This window comes from Lissotriton vulgaris, chromosome 6 (assembly GCF_964263255.1).
Source record: "Lissotriton vulgaris chromosome 6, aLisVul1.2, whole genome shotgun sequence".
Classification (NCBI taxonomy): Eukaryota; Metazoa; Chordata; class Amphibia; order Caudata; family Salamandridae; genus Lissotriton; species Lissotriton vulgaris.
Window position 1 is genome coordinate 96,940,522 of NC_141694.1, and position 26,889 is coordinate 96,967,410.

At 48.0% G+C, this 26,889-nt stretch overlaps 1 protein-coding gene across 2 annotated transcripts in view; it reads right to left on the reverse strand.

Moving 5' to 3' along the window:
- Window positions 1–26,889, reverse strand: part of XPO5 (exportin 5) — a 762,403-nt gene that overhangs the window by 584,476 nt on the left and 151,038 nt on the right. For both annotated transcript variants that reach the window (XM_086926019.1, XM_086926020.1), the window contains exon 15: window positions 9,498–9,653. In XM_086926019.1, the coding sequence (XP_086782145.1) occupies window positions 9,498–9,653 (156 nt within the window). The remainder of the gene's footprint in view (window positions 1–9,497; window positions 9,654–26,889) is intronic.

A 26,889-nucleotide genomic window follows, 5' to 3' on the forward strand; every position in this document is an offset into this window, starting at 1 on the left:
ATATCTGACTATGGTTACCCCCAAACTTTTTGCCTGGTGTTTAGCTGGTTTTTGACATAGTTGGCCTGGGATCCTGCTATTCAGGGTCCCAGGCTGATTGCTCTCTCCTTAAAATGGACTCCATGTACCTTAGGTGCATACCCAATTGGAACTGGTTCACCTTATTGGCCCCTGTAACAGTGTACCCTAGGTACCCAGGGCATAGGTGGTTCCAAGGCCTACCAGGGGCTGCAGCATGTATTGTGCCACCCCTGGCCTGGCCTCCATATTTGACACAACTGGCTGATCACTCAGCTGGGGTAAGTTGGTGTAGTCACCTCTTGCTTAGATATAGTATCCCTATATCTAACCCTAAACTGGACACATATGTTCCTATCAGCCACTCCTATGGAAGGCCTCATCAATCCTGGAGGCAGAGTGCTTGGAAATATGTGAGATGGTGCTCTAGCATGAGCTGAGCCTGTCTGCAGCTGTCGGGAACCACTCCCTAAGCTGTTCCGGGATATAGCCATAACATATACTCTTAAGTGCATTATAATCCTCGCGGTTAAATGCTATCTTTGGTTTGGCTTTATCAAAACATGTCGAGTAAGGTGTCATACGAATTGGAATACTATCCCCTCCACAGTTCTGTCGATGGGGATAGCATTCCACCCTTCTAGAGGGACACGACATGTGCGTAGCCTTAACCCCGGTTAAAGTTAACCAGAGCCTCAGCATCACAAAATGGATGCTGCCACCACAGACACGAGTCTGACCTCCTGCTGCTGGGAGTCCTTCCAGCGAGGGAGGCTTGGACAAAGGGTTTCCTGCCTTGGGAGGTGCGAGCACCACCCCAGACAGGGTTTTGTGTATTGGGTAGGACAGGGCTGAATAGATTGAGACATGCCCGGGGCACACAAGGTGTCCCCGTGCATAGGCCAGTCCAAACCGGTCCTGGGACTTTCCAGACCCAAGCCTGGCGAGGGGCTGGACAAAGGAAAGGGGGTGTAACCGCCCCCCTTCCTGGTTCCTCCCAGAGGAGGGGCCTAGTAGGTGATCCACCCCTCAGATTGGGAATAAGAGTGGGAGCAGTGCCATTGCACAGCAGATCATCCTGAAATCAACTTTAAACAAGAAGAAGACTGGACTTCGACATTCTGCTGCTCAGAAGACTGAAGAGAATCTCCCTTGTGGCCTAGGAGTGGCCACCCTGTAAACACAGGCACCAACCAGCAACTCGACGTCTGCTTTGCCGCCGCCTCCCGCCGGAGCCCGAGCCCAGAGCCCGACAAGAACAAGACTCCCAGACCTCTCAGAGCCCGATCCACAGTCCCTGCAAAGAAGGGACCCGTGGAGGCACCGAGTGACGTGGGACCGGACCTCTTGGAAGACACTCGAAAAGCTGACTGCGCAGCTTCTGAGGTATCCTCGACGTTGTGCTTTGGGGATTGAGAACCCCCACCATCGAGCAGCCCTTGCACCGAAGATCAGCCCCCCAGCATCTCCACGATCTGCGTGGGGCCCTTTTGCATTGTGCCACTCGACGCGCCATCCCGGCCACTAGCCACGTGGTCAGCGGCCATCTTGGCGACGAATCCGACTAACTACACAGCAGGTCTGGTTGCTCCAGACCTACCCAAGCTCCTGTGAAAAGGAGCACTCGCTCTGACCTTGCTGGTCCGAGTGTGAAGCATCTTTCGATTCCTGCGTGGCTTGCATTAGCCAAGGCCTGTTTGCTCCGATCAGGTCGCCGACACCGCAAACAGCGAGAAGCCTGCGTGGGACAGCTCGTGACCGACTCCTGGACGTCCTCGACCCCCGGTGTCCACGTGGCTGCAGAGAGAAGCTACCCGACAACGCCTGTTTGCACCCGACATCGCCTGGTTCCAATCTGGTTCCACAGTAGTCACTGGCTAGTGACTTTGAACATTGTCCCCTCTGCTTTCAGGTCTTCACATCTTCAGATCCACCCTTGGATCCACCGGAACTCTTCACATCGAGCCGCCTGCAGCATCTTCAGCTCCAAGCACCATCGACCAGCGTGACGAAACCCGACACTACTTCGACCCTGTGCACCCGCTTCCTGTGGGTGAGGTAACTCAGCTCCGCCGGTGTTCCTACACTGGTACACATCTCAAGGGCCTGTGTCTTAAGTTTCAGCTCCATAGGTCACTCGGAAGGTTCCTAACTTTCTAACTTTGTACTTTTTACGCACCATAGACTTTGCATTGGAAAGTGCGTGCACTTTGAACACTGCACCCGGGTCCCGCGGGCCTTTCCCGACTTAGTCACTGCTAGTCTCGAATAGCTCCAGCGATTCCCAAGGCCCTAGGCCTGTTCCCTTTCCTATTGGTATCTCTTATACCACTTTCTTAGTATATGGTTTAGGTGGCCCCTAGGGCTCATCCATATTGTGCAACTTTTGTGTATTTTAAACTGTCTTGTGATTTAACGCTTGTGCTTCTGTGCTCATAAAGAGTCCAGGGGATTTTATAGTTAATAAATGAATATATATTTTCAATATATATCCGTGTGGTGTCCTTTCATTTGGTATTCAAGGGGGTTGTGTATGGTAATACAGCTGGCTTCACATGCCTTTCAGAGTTTAGCCTAAGACTGCTTTGTCCACGTTACCACTAGGATAACTGGTCTACAAGGTTGAATTACAACCAATCATCATAAGGGTTGCTTAGCATGGTACAAAGTGATCACTAAGAATTAGTGAGCATTATATACCAGGCCAACTTCTCACATACCCCTGTACCCTGTTCCTGTATGGGGACGAGTTCTATGGCCCCTTTTTGCAGCATGCTGACAACTTCTTGCTGCAATAAGTCTATGTGCTCTGCGGAAATAAGACGGTGTCTTGGGGGTATGTTGGGTGGAGTGGAAGTCCGCTCTAGACAATAGCCGTACTGAATACGTGGTCTCACCCACCTGTCTGTGGTAATGCTCTCCCAGACTGGCAGGAACTGTTGTATCGCCCCCCGACCAGTGTTACATGGTCCGGGGGCAGTGACAAGGTGTCACTGTTTAGTATTGGCGGAGGATCTGGTGTTGTTATTCCCTCGTCCTCTGCCTTTGCTGCTGTTGCCACAGTATCCACCTCTATTATTTTTATTATAGGTGGTCTGCGTGCTCCCCTTATTGTATGGACTCTGTTGTGATGCCTGGCCTCGTGTAGCTCCTCTGTTACTGGAGCGACGAAAGGAACCTCCTCTGAACTGTTGGGACTGCAAGGCACCCATAAACCTGGCTGTCTCTGTGTCTTTTTTAATCTTTTCTAAGATTGCGTCCACATCAGGACCAAATAAAAAATCAGGGTTCACAGGCTGATTCAGTAATGTGGTTTGAATCTCAGGTTTGAACCCAGAGATGCGCAACCAAGCAGGTCTCCTGAGCATGACACTTGTGTTGATGGCCCTGGCTGCGGTGTCTGCTGCGTCTAGCGCACATTTAATGGATGCGTTGGATATGAGTTTACCCTCCTGGATTAGCATCTCTGCTCCCTCCTTGTAGGCCTCAGGCAAATTTTGTAGCAGTTGCTCTAGAGTGTCATAATGCGCCCTATCGTATCTGGCTAATAGGGCCTGTGTATTAGAAATTCTCCAGATATTAGCTGATTGAGCAGCCACCCTTTTCCCAGAAGCTTCTAATACTTTAGATTCCTTGTCTGGAGGAGGAGCATCACCCGTAGTTTGTGAGTTGGCGCGCTTACGAGCATTTGAGACCACCAAAGAGTCTAACGGCAGCTGTCCCTTACCACCTTGGCTGCTAAGGGGTTTTCCCCTCCTGCGCTGGAAAGTAAGATATACCATTGTTCATGACAAGGTCAACTCGTCATAAGCACAGCTCCACTGTGTCTCATGACGAGCTGACCTTGTCATGAGCAAGTAAGAGGTTAATATATGTAGGGTCCACAGGCGCCGGTCTGTATTTTCTTTCAATTCTGGGGTTAATAACCCGTGCTCTAGTGGTTTCATTGAAAATGTCCCCTGCGTGTTTAAGGACACCTTTTAGCATTGGCAAAGTTTTAACAGATTTCTCTGAAGTGGAGAAAGTGTCAAACAGGAAGTTCTCTTCAACTGGGTCAGCATGCATGTCCACATCATGATTTTGTGGTGCCCTTTCAATTAAAGCGTTGAACGCAGCTGTATCTTCTGTTGGTGAAATTTTAACAGGATAAGAGGGAGTATCAGGAATAGTCTGTGATTCCCCCTGGTCAGCAGGGTCTGTCCTGGCTTGAGTCTGTTCATCCTGATCAGTGTCCGCAGGGTAATTATATTGTTCATCATCGTCATACCCCATATCCTCAGTAGTGGGTGTGGGTGAGTATGCAGAAGTGTCCTGGCCACGGTACCTCACAGTCTCAAAAAGGACAGGTGATGTTGCAGAATCTCTTTTCTTTTTGAGTGGAATTTTGTATGATTCCAGAGGATTTTCCGACCTGTTCTTCCTTTGATAAATAGTAAGTCTACCAGATTCGGAGTCGATATGTAGCTTCGACTGGTCATCATATGAGGGCTCTTGGTACATAACGTCCTCTTCTAGAGGATGACTCCTTTTTCCCCAATGACACCTGTTTGGGTGTTTCAACCCCAGGTTTTGGATCGAGCGCCTTGGGGCGTGCAGTCGGTGGCAGTCCGAATTTTTTCGGTGGCATAGTGTCTTTAGACAGACTGACCTTCTTCGGCACCGGCATCGATGTAGGCCCGACCGACTTTGCCTTTTCGCCAATAAGTCTTTGGCCCTGCGTCGACTTCGGTGCTTGTGGTGTCGGAGGCGCGCTCTTCTGCCTCGACTCGACGTGGTACTTTGAGGCGCTTGTGGATTTCGACTCGAGGCCTTTGACGAGCTGTGGCCTGTCAACCTCATGTTTTGGATCGAGAACCTTCCGAGACTTGAGTCCCTTGTTTGTGTCGCTGTCCGTCGACGTCGACTTCTTCGGTTCCACGTGCTTGGTTTTAATGGCGGACTTCAGTGCACCGATCTTCGGTTCAACACTTTTTACTTTTGACCCCGCAGGGTCATCGACACCTTTTTTCTTCGTCGACTCAGATGGGTTCGAGCTTTTCGACCCGAAGACCGTTTTCAGCAGTTTCGGTTTTGAGTCGATGGCTTTCGGTTTCGTTTTGAGTAGTTGAACCAATGGCTCATGTGATGTGTTCTTAGCCGGGCCTTGACGTGGGGCTATAGAATGTTCTTCATGATCTTGGCTAAGGCCTTCTGGCGATACCTCGACCTGAGCCCTTGGAAGTCTTTGAGTGTCTGTTTCGGGCCCCGTACCCACTGTTGGGCCCGGTTCATCGCTCGAGTCTTCATCAACGGCTCCGATGGGGGATACGTCGTCCCTTACCTCGACGACGTTTTCATCTTGGACGTTGTCTTCGTCGTCTTAATAATAGTTGGAGTCATGCTCCGAACCGGGATCCGACTGCTGTTCTGGATCCTCTGTCTCGACAACCTCATCGTCGGCTTCGACATAGATTGCCTCGCTGCGCGTTGGAGTCTAAGCGTCTTCTTCGACCTGAATCAAGCTCTGGTGATAAGCACTTGTTGCACACCGGGTGTACATTGATGTGCGGATACTTAGAGTTACAGAGGGGGCATCGTTTGAACGGGCTCTGTTCCATCGACGATCGGGCCTCCAGTGTCGAAAAGGCCACGCGGTTCTCATCGACATCCTGCTCAAGAAGAACTGGAACAAGAACTCGGCACCGATCGAAACAATACCGATGACCCCGAAGGCCTTTTGGCATTTAGAAAGTTTCCGAACTGGAGTAAAGAAAAGTACATCCGGACCCAATGGCGGAAAAAAACAATCTGAGGATGGAGAGGATGCCCATGCGCACTGTAGACCGGGGGAGGAGCCACCTATCTCGTGATACTTCGAAGACTCTTCCAGGACAACAATGTGCAATCATCCGGACCCAACACTAGGCGGGGATCTATGCACAGAAATGAATTCAGCAGCCCACATGCTCAAACACAGATTTATGAAAGAGAAATGTTTATTTGTCCCAACTTGTTACGAGGAACAAGTTTTCCAGGGTCAGCTTTGATTTGGAAACAAGATCTTGCACTAAGGATTGATCGAATAATTCTGTGTTTCATTGGTATTTCTTGTCTGGGTAGGACTATGTATGTATTTATTATGTATGTATGTTTGTATCTAGTATTTGTATAGCGAAACGTAACAGCAAAGCAGCAGAGCACTAAATAGGGTCAACAGTAAAGATGATTTTAATTAGGAGTTGATTCGTAAATGGCCAGTCGTTGGCGAGGTCATTATGGTCTAGTGTAGGTTTCTTCAAGGCTGGGAAGATATGGTCTGTCCTCAGAGCTTCAGGGAAGAGGACCTAAGAGAAGGAGGCGCTGACAATAGTGAGTAGGGGTTACAGCTTCACTGGAAAAGGCATTGATGAAGGACAAGGGTAATAAAACTTCAGAGGTGGTGGCTTTGAGGGTGTTCAGTCTCAGCGATGTCTGTAAGAGTCAGGGTTTCAAGGATACCAATTTGGAATGCAGTGCAGAGAAGATCTTTTTTTATATTGTCTCATAAAAAAGTGGTTTATGGCACTGCACTTGTTTGTGAAGTGTGGCACAGAAGGGAAAGGCAGAGGGCTAATGCACAGCCTGATGGTCTTAAAGAAGGTTCAGCTTCTGATGGCAGCTTCATTAATGGCGTTGGTCTAATACAAGGCTTTGCCTGATGTGAAGAGTTATCTATGTGTTAGGCAGAGGACTTCAGTAGTGGGAGGTCAGCAATGGTTCTATATTAATTCAATTGTCTTTCTTGTCCGCAAATGGTGGATGATGTTAATGGTCTCTGGTCCGATCAATGTGAAACGGAAAGCCTTATTAGGATCCAGGGAGCTGTTCCTCTTCCTCAGACGGATGAGGTGAAATATACAAAGTTTGCTAAGCAATGGATTATCCCATGTGGAAGGTTGTGACTACCTTTGGCAAAAAAAGAGACCAGTTTGTCAGGAAAGAAAGATGTGTGAGGTTGCTGGACAGACAAGGCCTGGCATTCACTCCCTCACTGAGCAGAGGAGATAGCAATGACGAACATGGTCTTTAAGGTCAAAAGGCATACAGGGTAGCTGTGCATCAATTCAAAGGGACGGCAAGTAGGTGAGCACCAAATTAAGGTCCCACTGCACCATAACAAAAGGAGTTAGCAGGAACATATGGATCAGCCCATTCAAGAAACGCTTCACAACCAGTGATTTGAAAAGGGATAGCTGATCAGAACCACAGGAAGCCCGAAAGGGCTGAAAGATAACCCTTAACTGTTACCTCTGCTGGAGTAGAGAGTGCTAGCACCCCTCTCTATGGCTCCCTCGGCCGAAAGAGCCTGAGCTACTCCTTGGAGTATGGATAAGTGGTCCTCTGGGAGGTGTTGTGTTGTGGAATGTGATGGGAGAGTACGAAATAACTATGTTCCAAAACTGGAGCACCCATTGGTCAGACGGGATGCTATTCCACCCCAGAAGGCGCAACCTCCCACTGGGCAATTGTATGCTGCCATGGGTGACAACATGGTTTTGCAGCAGCTGCTGGAGGAGGGGCTGAGGTCTGGGTAGATATCTGCCCCTGGGGACATGGGCATAGACTGCCCAATCTCCTGCCTTTATCTCGAAAGGACTAAAAGGCCTGTTGTTGGGGCACATTCTGACGTTGCCCCGTCAGTATCTCCTCCCAAAGCTTTGAAAGGGGCAAAATTGTTGGGGGAACTGGCACACAAGCAGAGCGAGCCCAAGAGAGCGTGTGTTGCCTTGCTTTCCTTAAAACAGGCTAGGTCTGAATCAGCCATATTTTTAAAGAGATAGGTCCCATCAAAGGGCACATCCATCAGTGACTGCTGGACGTCACTGGAAAATACAATGGAGCAGATCCAAGCACAGTGCCTAAGCAGTCGGTCGTGTGCAGGCTGATTGAATGCTTATCTTGTTCAACTTGAATATAGCTTTGGAGGCTTGACTGTTGGTCATTTGGGACTGTGGGCAAGATATCTGCCACCATGCCACATAAAGCATGAGTATATTCCAAGACAAAGCTAGTATTTACGGATCTGAGGGCAAGACTGGCCAGAGAGAACTTCTTTTAGAGAATGCTTCCATGCGTTTAGACTCTGTTGGAGTGGTATAATTAATTAGGGCTCAGACAGCTGGTGGAGAGCTGTAACACCAGGCTTTCTGTGACAGATGTTGGGAAGGAATTCAGCTTCCCCTGAAACAGGCCTGTGCCGCCTTGCGATTGGTCTGATGACTTGCAGTGAAGATCTTGGGTTTAGCCCAGGCGTCCAAAAGTGCCTGTAAGGGCCTTATTGAACAGCAATAGAGGTTCCTTGCTAGTTTGTCCAGGATGAAACGCCTTTGTTAATACTTTAGCCTTTAACTCTGTTATAAGTAGTGTGGGGTCTAAGATTTATGCTGTTCTCTATATCACTGTGGCAAAGGAGGCAGACTTTTCTGTGGCTACAGTTGGAAGAGAGGAATGGAGGCCAGTGTAGAAAGCTATCCAAACCACTGGTGTCCTGAGTTCAGAAACGTGTTTTCATTATCATCAACATGACTGAAATAGCCATGGTTTTCTCCAAATTAATTTTGTGGTTGAGAGAATGATTCAAGGTCAGAATGAGGGTGGAGGTGCAGCGTCCGTGGGTTTGCTTCAGGTTTTCCTTACTGTCCAAAAGGACAATAGGCTCCCCCTCCAGCCTCCACAGTGTCGGTGGTGATGCTTGGGTGCTGGCACTGTAGGAGGCATCAGTGTCGAGCTGGGAACAACTTCAGGTTGAGTGGCGCAGTCTGCAACGGGGGCAGACTCGCTAGCGGGAGTTTGACTGGATGCCACATCGGATTCATAGGGCCCGAAGGCACATCAGAATGGTATGGCTAGGTACCAAAAGTTCAGTCCACAGAAGCACCCAACTCTCAAAACGGTTGCAGCATAGCTACAGGCCCCAAAAAGTCGGGACAGAGAGGCATGAGGGTCTGAATTGATTCTCAGTTTGGGGCAGACTTCACAGCCTTAAGGTACCCAGGGCAATGCACGACTCCAAATGATGGGAGTGACAGGTCAGAGAGATCTGCGTTTGGACCAATGTTTTTTACTCTTAATGGAATTACCCAACTATCCCTATTTTGAAGATGAACAGTCACAACATCAGCCCCTGGACCAGGAGGGTGCCCTCAAATGGTATTGGGCCTTCTTTGCATTCCGTTGATGTTCAGCGAAGTACTAGTTGCCAATGTTTTGGTTCATGTAGAAAGGTGACACCACCTTGGGAAGAAATTTGGGGTTGGTACAAAGAACAACCTGTGAACATGAATAGGTGGTTGCTGAACTGTGAGAGCTTAAAGTTCACTAATGCATCAGAGGGAAGTGATTGCAATTAAGAAAGCCACCTTTTACAACAAGAACTGCAACTACCTTGAGTGTACAGGTTCAAAAGAACACAAAAATAATATCACAAGAGTAAAGGGAACGCAAGCTACCTTAATACTTACTTTAGAGAGCACTTGGGGCAAATATCCAGTTCTATACTTGACAAAGGCGAAGAGAGCAGACATATTGGTGAGCACGCATGACAGGATAAGTGGATCCTTGATCTCATAATTCAGTACAAGCTGCAAAAGTTCAACACCTTCGTTCACAGGGATGTTCTAATGAGGGAAACATAATAAATCATTATGCATCTTGTTTCAGGCTTGTGGCATTGTATCCCTACAGGAGGAACCACTGGAATAATGCAGGGAGAGAGGACCAAAGTATCTAGAAGAGGACCAAATTATACAGTAAGAAAAGACAAATTATGCAGGTGTAATTCAGCATATTTTTTGCACAGTATTTCTTCATTATTTTGTCATTTTTACATGTTCTCACTAAATAGGCATCAGTACCAGTTAGCATCCAAATACAGCAATAAGCAACAGTAAAGTAACTCTCATACTCCAAAATTGGTATCTTTCATAGATTCAAATGCTTGAATCATTCTCCATCGTTGAGAGTGGAAGTCACACTGTATAATAATAAAGTATTATGTAGCAGTATCATATGCTGCAAAGGGAATGCAAGGTTCAGCTCATTAGACTATCTAAGTCCTTTTAAGAAAATGACCAATCAGGCAACAGCACCCCACTGACCAAGAAGGAGAGCCTCTAGGGGAGGAAGGTGGGTCGCGTGTGAATCTATAAAAGATATCACTACTGGGAACGGGAGTTACAGGTAATTAACAAGTTATTTCTCCAGTACTGGGGTACCTTTCATAGATTCACGTGCTTGAATTAGAATAGTTAGCAGTGCAATACATAAGCAATAAAATACCAATTGGTTATGACACCAGATGGTGGTACAACATTATACATTGTAGGGTAACAGGCTCACCTTATTGGAAAAGATGCCGAAGTACCAGTTCACCCACAGCTGTATCTCTGCTCCGTGCCGAATCCAGACAATAGTGCTGAGTGAAAGCGTGCCTGCTCTCCCAAGTTGCAGCACAGCATATACTTTCATTGAGCAGTTGAAGAAAGTTGTCTCGTAGAGTGCGCTTTAGTCTTTTGTCTTAAAGGCTTGCCTTAGAATGACAGAAATGAATGACTGTTGAAATTCATCTTGCTATGGTGGGCTTGGACCCTAGTCCACCTTTGTTACTGTTGCCGTAGGCCACAAAAAGTTGATCTGCTGTATGAATATGCTTTGTGCAATGTAAGTAAAACTTTAAACAATCCTTTGACATAGAGTATGAACTTGTTTCCGCTGGTGCTTGAGGATTGGGAAAGAAAGTCTTTAGGATAACCGTTTGTTTGAGATGAAAATCAGTGGGAACCTTTAGTATGAACTTCGGATTCGTCCGGAGAATTACAATGGTGTCTTTGAATAGTAAGAAAGGTTCCTTAATAGTGAAGTTGGAGTTCGCTTACTCTTCCAGCGTTAGTAAGAGCTAGTAGCAACACCACTTTCCAAGTAAGGAACTTCAGTTCAGCCCTATAGATAGGCTCAAATGGGCTTTTAATCAGTTGGGATAGTACGGTGTTAAGCTGCCATGCAGGTAGCTGTGACTTTATTGGAAGATATGTTCTGAAGAGTCCTTTAAGGAATTGGATGATTAATCTGCGAGACCACGAAGCAGGAGACTCCAAGGTTAGCCTGTACCTGGAAATAACAGCCAGAGGCACTTTAACAGAGGAGTGCGCTTGACAGGATTTGGCTAGAGATAGCAAATATTGCAACACTGATTCTGGAGCGATGCAATAGGACATACTTTAGATTCCTCTCACCAAAGACATAATAGTTTTCATTTGAGGCGATCTGTTTTGATGGTAGATTCAGCTCTCGCCTTTGCAAGAATATTCCTGCAATCCTCTGGATAGGCTAGGTGCTGAGTGTCATGGTGCTCGGCCAGGCTAATAAATGTAGAGAAATCAGGTCAGGATGAATGACCCCATGGTTGCACATAGACAACAAGTATACTTTGGGCTTCAGTTGAATGTGGTTCAACAACAGCAGGGTTGTGGAATTCCTATAGCCCGACGCCCAGGACATATTGTTTGGGGTCAAGGGCAACAAGTTTTAATGTGTATTTTGTCCTTGGGACAAGTAGGCCCATCGCCCTGTTGCACAAACCCTTTGGCTGCCAGTTTGCAGTACCACTTTAAAGGTCAGGGAAGGGCACTGCCTGCAGTTTAGGTAATATTTGTGTGCATATGTTAATGCTGTTCAAATTTGTATTTATGGTTCATTAATTTAAAGCCTTTATTATTAGGGTGAATGCTCTAAATAAATGTAAATTCTGACTGCACTACTGACAGTGGTTCCAGTATAAAAATGTATACACACGGTTTGAAAGTTGAGCTATATGAGGCTATGAATAATGCTCCCAGAATGCTCTATGATTAGATGCAAATCTTTGCAGAAGCTTGAAACCAAGATTAAGGATTCTTAGCTTTCAATATAAAATGTTCCTAAATGAAAGTAGAGAAAAAAACATTTTGCTAAACTACTGTAAAATTTCAGGTACCTTTTCTTTGCAGCATCATTTAGTAAAATGTGTTGTTGCGTGCTAGTATTTCCCAAAGATATTCATATTGGAAAATCAGAGTAACCAGTATCAATAAGATTATGGAAAACAAAAATAAACAAGCATTGGCAAAGCCAGGAAGTCTTAAATTGCTGGTCAGTGTTTTAGTTTTAGAAATACATAACTTGTTTCGGCATTGTTTTTGTAAAACCTTATTGATGTGAGAGCTGCCGGGCCCTCACCATTACAACAAACATTGCCAAAAGCAAAAATAGTTTTTGGTCTCAAAAAGCACACACTGCCAAATTAGTTATTGGCACTGAACAAAACTATGTTGTGTGCCGATATGCTCCTTGTGAAACAGCAGAATGCTGTCACTCACAGTGAAGCCAGCCAATACACAGAGAGAGAGAGAATTTCAAGAAACCCAAAAGGTCATGATTAAGACCAGACAAAATTAGGGGCCCAAATATTAAAGAAAGTCTCAAAAGTGCACCCTTGGTATATGTACTTTCATTAAGTTTAGCTATATGGTTTTCATGAATTCACAAGAATTTACAGAAGTAGGACAAGAAATTGTAGTCCTAGACTACTGACATACGCGGCGATCCAGGCTGCGACAGTATTGTGTGGTTGGGGATACTGCTAATATATCATTGTGTCGCTGCTGACGCCAAATAGCATGCCTGATTTACATTAATGTCTTAGGAATAAGTACTTTGTGTTCTGTTTATCGCTGATTTTAATAGCACTATTCATGTTTTTTAAACTTGAAACGGACACTCCGTCATTGAATAGAATTATTCCTGCATCTCTTACCTGCTCTTCACTTGCCTCGTGGCCCCGTTCCGCCCCGGCTCTGTGCCGTTTGTTGCGGAGGGCCAGCTCGAGGAGCGCTACTTCCTGGCACTTACCACACTTCCGCCCTGCACTGCAAACCCGCAGGTTAGCGGTCTAGCGCTGCCGAGCAGCTTCTTTACTTAACTTCCGCTTTCAGCCCCAAGGCCACTGACATACGCGGCGATCCAGGCTGCGACAGTATTGTGTGGTTGGGGATACTGCTAATATATCATTGTGTCGCTGCTGACGCCAAATAGCATGCCTGATTTACATTAATGTCTTAGGAATAAGTACTTTGTGTTCTGTTTATCGCTGATTTTAATAGCACTATTCATGTTTTTTAAACTTGAAACGGACACTCCGTCATTGAATAGAATTATTCCTGCATCTCTTACCTGCTCTTCACTTGCCTCGTGGCCCCGTTCCGCCCCGGCTCTGTGCCGTTTGTTGCGGAGGGCCAGCTCGAGGAGCGCTACTTCCTGGCACTTACCACACTTCCGCCCTGCACTGCAAACCCGCAGGTTAGCGGTCTAGCGCTGCCGAGCAGCTTCTTTACTTAACTTCCGCTTTCAGCCCCAAGGCCACTGACATACGCGGCGATCCAGGCTGCGACAGTATTGTGTGGTTGGGGATACTGCTAATATATCATTGTGTCGCTGCTGACGCCAAATAGCATGCCTGATTTACATTAATGTCTTAGGAATAAGTACTTTGTGTTCTGTTTATCGCTGATTTTAATAGCACTATTCATGTTTTTTAAACTTGAAACGGACACTCCGTCATTGAATAGAATTATTCCTGCATCTCTTACCTGCTCTTCACTTGCCTCGTGGCCCCGTTCCGCCCCGGCTCTGTGCCGTTTGTTGCGGAGGGCCAGCTCGAGGAGCGCTACTTCCTGGCACTTACCACACTTCCGCCCTGCACTGCAAACCCGCAGGTTAGCGGTCTAGCGCTGCCGAGCAGCTTCTTTACTTAACTTCCGCTTTCAGCCCCAAGGCCACTGACATACGCGGCGATCCAGGCTGCGACAGTATTGTGTGGTTGGGGATACTGCTAATATATCATTGTGTCGCTGCTGACGCCAAATAGCATGCCTGATTTACATTAATGTCTTAGGAATAAGTACTTTGTGTTCTGTTTATCGCTGATTTTAATAGCACTATTCATGTTTTTTAAACTTGAAACGGACACTCCGTCATTGAATAGAATTATTCCTGCATCTCTTACCTGCTCTTCACTTGCCTCGTGGCCCCGTTCCGCCCCGGCTCTGTGCCGTTTGTTGCGGAGGGCCAGCTCGAGGAGCGCTACTTCCTGGCACTTACCACACTTCCGCCCTGCACTGCAAACCCGCAGGTTAGCGGTCTAGCGCTCCCTCACTACCACTATTTGATGGCGGTATGGAGGAAGCGCAGCGGACGAGCGCAGCGGGAGCGCCGACTTCGCGCCGAAGTCGCGCACAAGTCAAGCCCGTCTGCGCCCGTCCGCGGCCGACCAGGCCCAGGGCCCTGTCGTAATGCCCATTCGCACTCTTACTCCTCCGCCGAGCTCTTGAGGCTTAACTCCTCTGGACCCATTCCTGCCCGCACTGTCAGAGCAGCTCAGGCATGTGGCATTCTTATACCCTCCGATCATTCAGCACTTGCTTCATGTCACGACCCTTCTCCCTCTGCTCCACAGATCTGTACTTCGCTGTCAATCACCTATCTTAACACCCGTTCCCTCATCCGCCATCAACTTGAGATTTTCCAACTTCTGCATCAGAGCTCCATCGACATCCTTCTCCTAGCGGAAACCTGGATCACTGAAGATTCAGCCCCCGATATTCTCGCTGCACTCCCTATGGGATATTACATCCTGCATGCTAATCGGCCCGCTGGAAAGAATGGTGGTGGAGTGGCGGCTATCATCCGCTCTGAACATATCTTCTCTGATATCACGCTGACCCCTATCCCTAAAACTGAACACCTGGCACTAAAATTTTCCTCCCCTAAATCGTCTTTTGTTTGTGTCCTCGTATACAGACCCCCCGACTCTATGCCCACCTTTCCCCAATTATTCAGCGACGTTATCGCTCAATTAGCAATTAACCATGCTAACATCATGGTGATTGGAGACTTTAATTATTGGCCAGCCGATGTCCATGAAAGTCAATCGTCGGTGGACTTCACAGACTTCTTAAAAGGTTTGAATCTTTCCCAACACATCCACACCCCCACCCATCTGAAAGGTCATATTCTCGACCAACTCTGGACACCTAACCTAGATATTTCACCTGTTTCAGTTTTTCCTTGCTCCTGGTCTGACCATTATTTCATCTCCTTTCACCTACATTTGCACACTCTGTGCCCGCCCCCCTGTATTAAAAATATTATGGCTCGTAATTGGAATAGGGCCAACCTGCCTGAGTTTCATGCCTCCCTAGCCTCCACTGCTCCCACGTCCCTGACATCACTAGAGAGCCAGGCTGTCATACTTGATGATTGGCTGCATCAGGCTAGTGATAAAGTTGCCCCTCTTAAAAGAATCAAAGCAAAACGCCCCCACGACGCACAACGTTGGTTCACGGACCAACTCAAAGCGGAAAAACTAACCCTCCGGCAAACTGAACGCCGCTGGCGTCGTCATTATGACCCACAGCTCAAACTCACATATAACGAAACCCTTAAATCTTATAAACTATCAATCCTGGCTGCCAAGACGGCATATTTCTCCCCAAAAATCTTGGACTCTAATAATAAAACGAAAGACATTTTTTCCATCGTCAATGAGCTTTCCTTGCCAGATAGAGTCACTCCCCAACCCCAGCCGACTCAAACCCTCTGTGATTCTCTTAACTCTTATTTCATAGAGAAAATCACGACAATAAGAAATAATATTCCGACTCCGGCATCTCCTACTCCTCTCCCGCTTCCTCCCACTAATACCAGTACCTTGACAGAGTTCCCACCCATATCCCAACAAGAGCTTGTCTCTCTCCTTCATAAAATCAGATCAGGATCCCCTAAAGACTGCTGTCCCCCGCAGATCTTGAAGGAAGCTTTTCTTGAATGTCCAGGCCCTCCTCTAGCTCTACTCAATAACTCCCTCGCTACCGGGAAGGTCCCATCCTCTTTCAAGCAAGCTGCAGTCCTACCTATACTCAAGAAACCCAATGCAGACCCATCTATTCTTAGCAATTACAGACCCATCTCCCTCCTCCCCTACCTTGGAAAGATCTTGGAGACTCACGTCACCCGCTGCCTGAGCTCTTTTATAGAGAAATCGTCCTTCTTAGACCCTCAACAAGCGGGATTCAGACCCCTCCACTCCACCGAGGCGGTCATTGTAGCAGTCATGGACACCCTTAGGAAGGGCGCTGACAAAAACATCCCTCAAGCCCTTGTCCTACTGGATCTCTCGGCAGCGTTCGACACGGTCGATCATACCATCTTGGTCGACCGTGTCCATAACGCCGGCATTCAGGGATTAGCCCTTGACTGGCTCAGATCTTTCCTTCACCAGCGCTCGCAGTCCGTTCACCTTTCCACCTTCTCCGCACCCTTCACCTCCCTCCCCTGTGGTGTACCTCAGGGCTCTGCACTCTCCCCTCTTCTTTTTAATTTGTACCTTCAACCCTTGTTAGCCTCCCTTCACAATTCCCCAGTCAAGATCTTCAACTATGCGGATGATCTCCAGTTAATCTTTCCTATAGACTCCCTCCCTTCCTCCCGTCTGAATTTCCAGTCCACCATGCTGACCATCGCGGAGTGGATGTACCACAGCCACTTAAAGCTGAACCCTACCAAAACTGAGCTCGTCTTGGTAGGAGGCCCCAATCATCCTTGGAACTCCACCTTCTGGCCGACATCCCTGGGGACAGCACCCACTCCCGTGAGCTCAGTCAAAAGCCTGGGGGTGATCATTTCAGAAGATCTATCCATGAGACCGCAAATCAACGCGGTCACCTCGGCCTGTTTTTTCCATCTCAGGCGGATCCGCAAGATCAGCAGGTTTCTCACCAAAGAAGCCTTGATCCAAGTTGTTATTGCACTGATCACCTCTAGGCTCGACTATGCCAACACTCTGTATGCAGGAATCCCTGCATGTCACCTCCACCGACTACAGCTGGTGCAAAATCAGGCCGCCCGCCTGATCTTCCGCCAGCCTAAACACCAGCACGTCACTCCTCTCCTCCGTAGTCTACATTGGCTCCCTGTCTCTAAACGCTGCACCTTCAAATTGGCATGCACTACCTATAAGGCCCTCTCGGATGCAGCCCCTGCGTTCATCTCTTCGGTCCTATCCCGTCACCTCCCTTCTAGAGCCCTTCGCTGTGAGAAGTTGGCCTGATAGGTAGTGTTTCCAATTCTGGAACCACTGGGTATCAGTCCAAACAAACCCCAAAGATGTCAGGTTGTAAGTCAACCTTGTAGACAAGCTATCCTAGTGGTAGCATGGACTAAGCAGCCTTAAAGGCTTAACTTAAGAGGTCGTGTTAAGCGAGCTGTTTTACCACATACAATCCTGTAATCAAATGAAAGGACACCACACAAGTATATATTGTAAAAATATATGTATTTATTTCTAAATTACTCCCCAGTACTCTTTATGAGGAAAGGGGCACAAGCGTTAAATCAAAAGCACTGTTAAACATATAAAGTTGGCACAATTATGGCTGAGGGCGGGGGGCCACTCAGACCATATACAAAAAAAATGGTATAAGTAACACTTATCGAACAATGGTTAGGCCTAGGGCCTAGAGATTCGCTGGGAGCAGTCAGGACAAGCAATGAAGAAGTCGGGAGTAGCCCACAGGATACGGGTGCAGCACGGAAAGTGCGGCGCGCACCAATGTAATGTCAATGGTGCGTAAAAGTTAGTTAAAGTGAATTAAATGATACTTCCGCTGAACCTAGGAACACAAAACTTTAGACACAGACCCTAGAGGTGTGTACCAGTGTAAGGACACCGGCGTTGCAAAGTTACCTCACCCACAGGCCGTGGGTGCACAGGGTCGAAGTGGCGTCGGGTTCTGTCACACAGGTTCTTGGTGCTTGGAGCTGTTGCAGCTGCAGGCGCTGTGAAGCAGAAGTGTCCGGTGCGATCCAAGGGTGGATCGAAGTAGAAAAGTACCTGAAAGCAGAGGGGACAGAGTCTGGGTCACTCAGCAGTGACCAGGGTGGAACCAGGACGGAACCAGGCAATGTCGGGCGCAATCAGGCGGTTGTCGATAGGCTTCTCTCCGCTGTCACGTGGGCTCTGGGGCATCTGCGACGTCCAGGAGCAGGTCACGATCTGTCCCACGTAGGCTCTCGCCGTCAGCACCGTCGGCTTCAAGATTGCAGCAAACAGCACTTGGCAAAAGCAATCCACGCAGAACCGGGAGATTGCTTATCACTCGAACCAGGAAGGTCAGAGTGGGTGCTCCTTTTCACAGGAGCTGGTGCAGATCTGGAGCAACCAGAAAAGCGAGTCGTATTTCAAGTTTCGTCGGCACAGGGGCCACAAGCCAGCTGGCAAGTGACCGGGCCAACGCGTCGAGCACACACAGGCAGAAGGGCCCCACGCAGCACTCGTCGAGTGTGGAGGGGTGAGCTTTGGTGCAAGTGGAGCTCGGGGCTGGGGCTTCTCAAACCCCGGTGTACAGCTTCGAGGGTCACTCGTGGGCTGCACGGTCAGCGTCTCGTGGCCTTTTCAAGATGGCGTGCCCCACGCTTCCGGTCGCCTCCACGGGTCTCAGCTCTGCAGGGACTGTGGATCGGGCAGGTAGAAGGCAGGCAAGCTTGATCTCGTCGATCTCTGTCGCTCGAGTTCCGGCGGGAACTGCAACAAAGCAAGGGTCGAGGGCTGGATGGTGCCTGTTTGCACAGGGTGGTCACTCCTTGACCACAAGGGAGATTCTTCAGTCTTCTCACGTCGTGTAGAAAGTCGAAGGGTCCAGATTTCGTTTCTTATGTTTCTTCAGGATGATCTGAAGTCCGTTGGGACTGCTCCCCCTCTTATTCGAATCTAGGGGGTTGGACATCCTGCTAGGTCCCCTCCTATGGGTGGGACCCAGGAAGGGGGTGGTTACACCCCTCTCCTTTGATCCTGGCCGCGCTGGGACAGGGGCTGGGAGGCCCCAGAACCGGTTTGGCCGGATCCTGCAAGGGGCAGCCTTGTGCTCCCCAGGCAGTGTCTGGTTTCTTTGAAACCTCCCTACTCCAATCCACTATCTCCTGTCTGGGGTGGTTTGACACCGCCCTGTGACAGGAAACTCTTTGTCCAGGCCTCCTCTGCCGGGTTTCGGTCAGCAGCAGGAGGCCAGACCCGTGTCTGTGGCAGGGGCATCCATTTTGTGGATCTGAGGCTCATTTTAAATCAACCGCGTTTCAGTAAAGTAACATGTCTTCTCCCTCTAGAAGGGTGGAATGCTACCCCCGTCGCCAGAACTGGCGAGGGGGTAGTATTCCAATTCGTATGACACCTTACACGACATGTTTTGATAAAGCCAAACCAAAGTTGCTATATAACCGCGAGGATTATAAGGCGCTTAAGAGTATATGGTATGGCATTATCCCGGATCAGCTTAGGGAGTTGTTCCCGACAGCTGCAGACAGGCTCAGCTCATGCCAGAGCACCATCTCACATAAAACCACGCACTCTGCCTCTAGGATTGATGAGGCCTTCCATAGGAGTGGCTTACAGGCTATATATGTGTCCAGATATAGGTTTAGATATAGGTATACTATATCTAAGCAAGGGGTGATTACACCCACTTGCCCCAGCTGAGTGATCAGCCAGTTGTGTCAATTTAAGAACCAGCCAGGGGTGGCAAAAGCTATGCTTCAGCCCCTGGTAGGCCTTGGTGGCACCTATGCCCTGAGCACCTATAGTGCATGGTACAGGGGCTGACAAGGAGTCCATTTCCAATTGTGGTATGTACCTATAGCACATGTATCATAAATTTAGAGAGAGAACAGCAGGCTGGGGGTCTGATTAGCAGGCCCACAGCCTCAGTAAGTCGAAAACCAGTGAAGCAAAAAGCAAAAATTGGGGTGACCATAGGATAGCAGACCCTACTCTCCTACATTCGCTCAGCCTCCCAAAATCTTCTTGTCGTTCCTAAATTTAAAAGGAAAAAGCATGGTGGCCTGAGTTTCTCTGTTCTGGCTCCTACCACCTGGAACTCAATACCACTCTCCCTCCGTCTCTGCCAAAATTATGACTGTTTCCGCAGATTGTTGAAAACTCTGCTCTTTCAATCCGCATATGAATAAACTCTCTCACTCTGGATCACGCTATTAGTCATTGAGCGCCAAGAAACCTACGGTGATAGTGCGCGTTACAAATATTTTTAACGTAACGTAACGTAACGTAGAAAATATTTGTGAAATGCTTTTTAGCATGAGCAATATGTGCAGGTGTAGATTTGCTTATGCGAAAACCTGAGTGTTTGCAAGTTCATTTTCCCTCCAACCACTTTTTTCCTAACTCTGGAAGAAGATTTGTGTCAGCCATTATCAGGAGTACATTTCCAACATTACTCAGTATGGGACAAGATTAGAGAAGAGTTGTTGAATACCCTTAAACATGCAGGTTAGTAGGTTTGCACAAACTCAAAAGGACATTCCAACCCTGAAACTATTGCTTACCACTACCTTCAGTCCTGGTATGTAGATCTGCCGAAACATGGCAACATAAGGGAATTGCTAGTATTCAAACACTACCATGGTATGAGCCCTGGCATAATCAGAGAGGCTATATCATAGCTCTTATATAATGAGATTGCTGCCATAATTTGTCGCCCCACTACATGGCACCAAGGGACAAGTGGATTTTGGTACAGGACAAGTAGATTTATGAAGCAACCTGCCCCATGGACAAGTAGATATTTTAATAAATTCCACACCCCTGAGGAGCTCTGTAGACCAGTGTTGTCTGGGCCATGTTGGAGTGATGAGTATTAACCAGCATCCCTTTTAATTTTCCTAAGAAGCTTGGGAAGGAGCGGGATCGAGGGCAAAGCGTAGGCATAAATCCCTGTTGTGTAGTTTGCACTAATCAGTAGTAACTGCAGGTTTGTGGACAACAAACTTCGGAAAGGTGCAGCTATGTAGTCCCTTAGACCGGCTAGCTCACAGTGCCACCATAAGTCCCCTAAACCTAGACAGGAGCCAAACAGTTACGGCAACTACTGAAACCAACAACTCTGCTCCCTCAGGTATCATGGGGACAGATCTAGAACTTTTGCTCATGCACTCATGCTCACTTATGTCCAGAGAAAATCTTATGCTCAGAGAAATATACAAAGCAAACACTAAGGAAGGTTTTACATTTTTATTAAACTGAAAGGAATCTTGTATAGAAAACGTGCTGCAAAGATCAGACAAAAGCAGATGAAAGTTATAATAAGTGTCAGGACAGGAAACAAAACGAAACGTTCCTCCATCTTGCTGAGACAATGTATCTATGCAAGCATATGTAATAATAGAACAATATAGGGTACTCCTACATTGCAAACCCAAATATACGTGTCTAGGGTGTAAGCATATGATTTGCCAAGAAACCTCCTATGGGATGATCCAACACAATTACCTGGTGGGCAAGAATGTAGGGCCCCTGTCTTGGTCAAGAGATGGACACCCCTCACAAAGATGTCAGTCAACTGCTGGGCAAAAGCTTCAGCATGTAGGCACCTCACGAAGTCCGCAGAAGAGCCTCCTCAGACTATACTTGGAAGCAGATATTTATATATAGAAAAGGTATCCTTGCCTCGGGACGAGATTGTGATCAGGCTGCCATTGTTTGTATTTCATAGATAGTTGTATCGCCATATGGACATAAACATTGTGCCACACACATGAAGGCTTTGTACATAATGGCAAGGCAAAATGATAGTGTTCCTGCAAAGTTTATTCGTGTTTACAAGGTTGGTGGTTCCAAAAAACGGACCCCAGGGTCACGAATGCAAATGTGTGTCAAATAGCGATGTGACAAAGTGAAGGTAACTTTAGGAAATATCCGTGTATATATGTAAAAATGGCATGGTTTCCTACCAGGTCTAACTGCGACACATGACATTCTGGGCCATTGTATCAAAAGGGCATTCCCCCAGGACCCCTTTTGAGTGTACCTACTGGCGTTTCTTGTTCTCTTGGGATGCAAAAAGATCCAGTTCGGGCTTGCCCCATTGCTGAATAATGGCATCCAGGACAAGGTACCATTCGTGACAACTTTGGGTCGGTCTGCTCAAGGTGTCTGCTAGAGAGTTGTGCACTCCTGGGAGATGTTCTGCCCTTATGGTCACTTGATGATGCAGGGCCAATTGCCAGATAGATGGAGCTTCTGGAGACAGAATCTTGAATCTTGTACCTCCCTGTTTGTTGAGGTAATGCATTCTATTTGTGTTATCTGTTCTTAATTAACACAGATGACTCCTGAATCCTCGCCAAGAAAGCTTGAAGAGTCAACAAGATTGTAAGCAAGTTCCTCACCCTTCTAGAGAAGTGTAAAAAAGTGCCCTCTTTTTAGATGGTTGCCCCCACTTTTTGCTGAACAGCTGATGTACTTTGACTGGGTGTGCCCTGGGCTCCTGCCAATCAGGTACCCAGGGCCTATGTTCTTTCCCTAAAACTACATTGAAACCAAAACCCAATTGGCACTCTCTGGCCACAGGTCAGCCCCTTGTTAAGGGTACCACAAGTACCAAGGCCACTGAGAACAGGGAAGGCCTCTAAGGGCTGCAGCACTTATTGTGCCACCCTTAAAGGCCCTGTATTTTTACACACATACTGCCTTTGCAGGCTGCGTGTTTCGGTGCAGCGCAAAGTGAAGAGTCGACATGGCACAAATCCCTGTCTGCCATGCCTACAACCCACTGCCCTGGCATAGATCAGCCACCCATCTAACTAGGTGCACTATATTCCAGTGGTGAGAGTACAGGTGGATGGGCCCTGTACCCCTACAGTGTCTAAGCCAATTCTTAGATATTTTAAGTGCAGTAATGCCATTAAGAGTATATGGTGATGGGAGTCTGTCATTATGAACTCCACAGCACCATAATGGCTTTAATGAAAACTGGGAGGTTTGGTATCAAACTTCTCAGCACATTAAACCCACACTGATGCAAGTATGAGATTTAATGAAAAAATGCACAACAAAGGGGATCTTCGAGATGCCCCCTGAAAAATGACTTAACAGAGTCCAGGCTGAATGTCTGCTGAACAGCTACCACCACCAGACGTTTCTGGACCCCTGGGTTGGGAGCCTGCTGCTCTTGGGGGTCTGAAACAATGCACATACTGGGACGAGGTGCCAAGCCTCATCCCCCGGGTTGGGCAGGATCCATGAAGGTGTAGCTTGAAAGGCTTGCCGCCTTTAAGAGCCTCCCCGGGCCTGTTCCTGCTTCCAGCAACTGGTCCCCAAGGGTTCTGACCCCCACTTTGGGTGGGAAAATCGGCGGGAAAACCAAGTGAGGAAGGGAGGTGTGCCCACCTTTGCCAACCCTGCCCCTCAGGTGGGGGAGGCGAGGTGAAGCACAACTCTTAGTCCCCGCCATCTTGCAGATGGGGGGACCCAGCCCACCAGAGTGAGCCATATGCCCCCCCCCCCCAGTGGAGGGTGTCATAATAGGGGGGTGTACCCACCCCAACGAAGGGACCCATTGGTCCCATCCTTGACTTACCTGTAACACCCCTAAATCTAGTATTTAGGGGCACCCCCGAACCTTGCCTCCTCAGACAAGAAAAGACCAAGAAGAAAAGAAGAACAAGGACCGAACAAGGACCGAACAGCCGTGCTGACGCCAAGAGGAGGAGGACGCCCAGTGACTTGGCCCCAGCCCCACCGGTCTGTCCCCATCTTGAACCTTCAGAAGCTACACTAGTACCACAGAGGGTGATTTGAGAGTGCACCCTTGACCCTGGGGGAATCATTGTTCTAACCCTAGAAACTCAACCCTAAAGACAGAGTACTTCCCTGGTAATCAATAACTTAATTGCTCTCCATAGGAATACATGGACTGCTCTTCTCTGAAAGTCTGTAGTTGATTTATATGGAAACCTGAAAAACTACAACTGTGTAAAACTGATTTTACTTACCTTTTCTCTAGGAAATGTCCTAGTTTGATATCTGAAAAGTAACTAAAAAGTAATCTGAACAGAAATGTTTATATTTAGACTTACCTATATTTCAATCAAACTGCTTTTGAACCTGCATTCAATTGTAAACACTGCATAAGATTTAGCAAAGTATTTATTTCACTTACTTGTGCCAGGTTTGGCATGGTTCTAAAAATAACATAACTTAAAATGTGTATACAAACAAATTTCAGTCTTTGAGTGAGTGACATCATTTGCTGCCTGAGTGTGTACAACAAATGCTTAACACTACCCTCTAATAAAGCCTAACTTCTCTCTCGCCCACACTACCACAAATAGAGAGTAAGGTGCTATTTACTTTTACCTCTGCCTACCTTTGGGGTTCCACAAGACTCTGTGCACATCAGAACTCATTTTGGTATAGTATATACAGAGCCAGCTTCCTAAATCTGTACCTTTACCAATTGTTCAAAACCAGTGTTTCCATCCCTTCACTGAACACAGCAGCAGGGGGCCCCTATGGGTAGCGCCCCACCAGTAGTTAAAATCTCCTACCACTACTGTCTGCTTGTATCTAGAGCTCACATTACATTAGTTCTAAAAAATAGCTGGTTGAACAGCGTTGTCACCTGGGGAGGGCGGTAAACTACCACAATAACCAGACAGCTAGATTTTAGGGCCACCTTTACCCCCAAATCGTCCCCGTCCACAGTATAAGCGACCACTATTTCGGTAGCCAAGCACCTCTGGGCAACCAGTGCAAACCCTTCTCATGTCTTCCCACTCTGTCGGTTGTGCATTATGGGTGGTATTCCAGACGGTGGGCCAATACAATATCAGGGTCCAACTCTGCCTCCAACCATGTTTCAGTCAGTGCTAACAGATCTAACTCTCCCTCCTGAAGGAGAGAGAAGATCTGCAGGTTGTGAGATTATACAGACACCCATGTAACCCGCCCCCTACCACCGGACTATCAGTCAGCCAAACCGTTCCCCTTTCCTGCCTGGTCATAAAGGGGGCCTAAAAAAAACAGTTACTCCAAGTTTCTCTACCACCACACTAGACAGCAAATGGGGGACCCCTACCACTCTCCTCTCCAGCAAGAGGATACCTAAAAAATTGATCTGGGGTCCTGGCCTCTGATCCAGTTCGGGCGCAGACTAACTTGCCTTGGGCGTGCCAACTGCACATGTTCGCTCCAGTCAGCCTAAATACGCACTTCCTCCAAACCCCCTAATCAGCCCTACTGTGCAGCAGCTGACATCAAGGACTAGACGCTCACCAGTGCCAAACCATAAAAAGGCAGCCGGAATCGGAAGGTCTAAAAGGCCTGAAAAAAGTGCACAATTCAGCTCTGCAACACGCAAGTAAAAAAGAGAAATAAATTGGTTCCTTCAATTCGTTTTCAACAATGATTACATGTAAAATCACAATTCCCCCAATAAAACAAGCAGTGGAAATGCAATAGGTCTCGGATTTGAGTTAGAGCTAATGGCATTGTAAATGGCAATGTCTTTTAGCCATGTGTTATGGAGTGTATGCATGTGGTGTGTAGTGGAATTATGTGGGTTGGATTGGAATTGTAGCAATGGAGGCATGCTGCGCTTTAGATGAATATGTGTAAAATAAAAGTGCACCATATTGCGATTGCTAAAATAGGTAATTGTGGATGCGTTAACAATTGATGTGTGCACTGATGGCTGGTGGTTTGTGTGCCTGTAGAAACTGTTCACTGATTGCTGGTGGTGTGTGTGCCTAGTGGAAGCGTGCACTGCCGGCTGGTGGTGTGTGTGCCTGGTGACAGCGTGCACTGCCGGCTGGTGGTGTGTGTGCCTGGTGACAGCGTGCACTGACGGCTGGTGGTGTGTGTGCCTGGTGACAGCGTGCACTGACGGCTGGTGGTGTGTGTGCATGGTGAAAGTGTGCACTGATGGCTGGTGGTGTGTGTGTGTTTGGTGATAGCGTGCACGGACGTCTGGTGGTGTGTGCCTGGTGGAAGCCTGCACTGACGGCTGGTGGTGTTTGTGCCCGGTGAAAGTGTGCACTGACGGCTGGTGGTGTTTGTGCCCGGTGAAAGCGTGCACTGACGGCTGGTGGTGGTGTGTGTGGTTGCGTGTGTGGTTGCGAGTGTGTGGTTGCGAGTGTGTGGTGGCGAGTGTGTGGTGGTGAGTGTGTGGTGGTGAGTGTGTGGTGGTGAGTGTGTGGTGGTGAGTGTGTGGTGGTGAGTGGGTGTGTGGTGGGTGTGTGTGGTGTGTGTGTGGTGTGTGTGTGTGGTGTGTGTGTGTGGTGTGTGTGTGGTGTGTGTGTGTGGTGTGTGTGTGGTGTGTGCGTGTGGTGTGTGTGTGTGTGGTGTGTGTGTGTGTGGTGTGTGTATGTGTGTGGTGTGTGTCTGTGTGGTGTTGTGTGCGTGTGGTCTTATGTATGTAGTGTTATGTGTGTGGTGTGTGTGGTGTGTGTGTGGGGGGGTGTGTGTGTGGGGGGTGTGTGTGTGGGGGGGGGGTGGTTTGTGTCTGTGTGGTGTGTGTCTGTGTGGTGTTGTGTGATCCTCTGTGAGACACTGGGGTCTGTTGTCTGGAATGGAAGCTTTGGTCAGATGGGGGAGCATGGAAATGTTGCGCTCCTGTGAAAGAGCTGGCAGGCGATTGGGGTCCCCCTTAGGAGCCAAAGACTCTGAAAGCAGTGCCCCTGTCTTTAACACCACCACACCAGTGTGCCTCAAGTAACATGTGCCCGGTCTTCTACAACGCAGGGGCAGAGAGGAGAGGAGAGGCAGGACAACGCAGGGGCTGAGAGAAGAGGCAGGACAACGCAGGGGCAGAGAGGAGAGGCAGGACACAACGCAGGGGCAGAGAGGAGAGGCAGGTGACAACGCAGGGGCAGAGAGGAGATGCAGGACACAATACAGCGGCGGAGAGGAGAGGCAGGACACAACGGAGATATGCGTTATGTAATTATTATTTTGGAAGTTGTGTTTTAATTCGT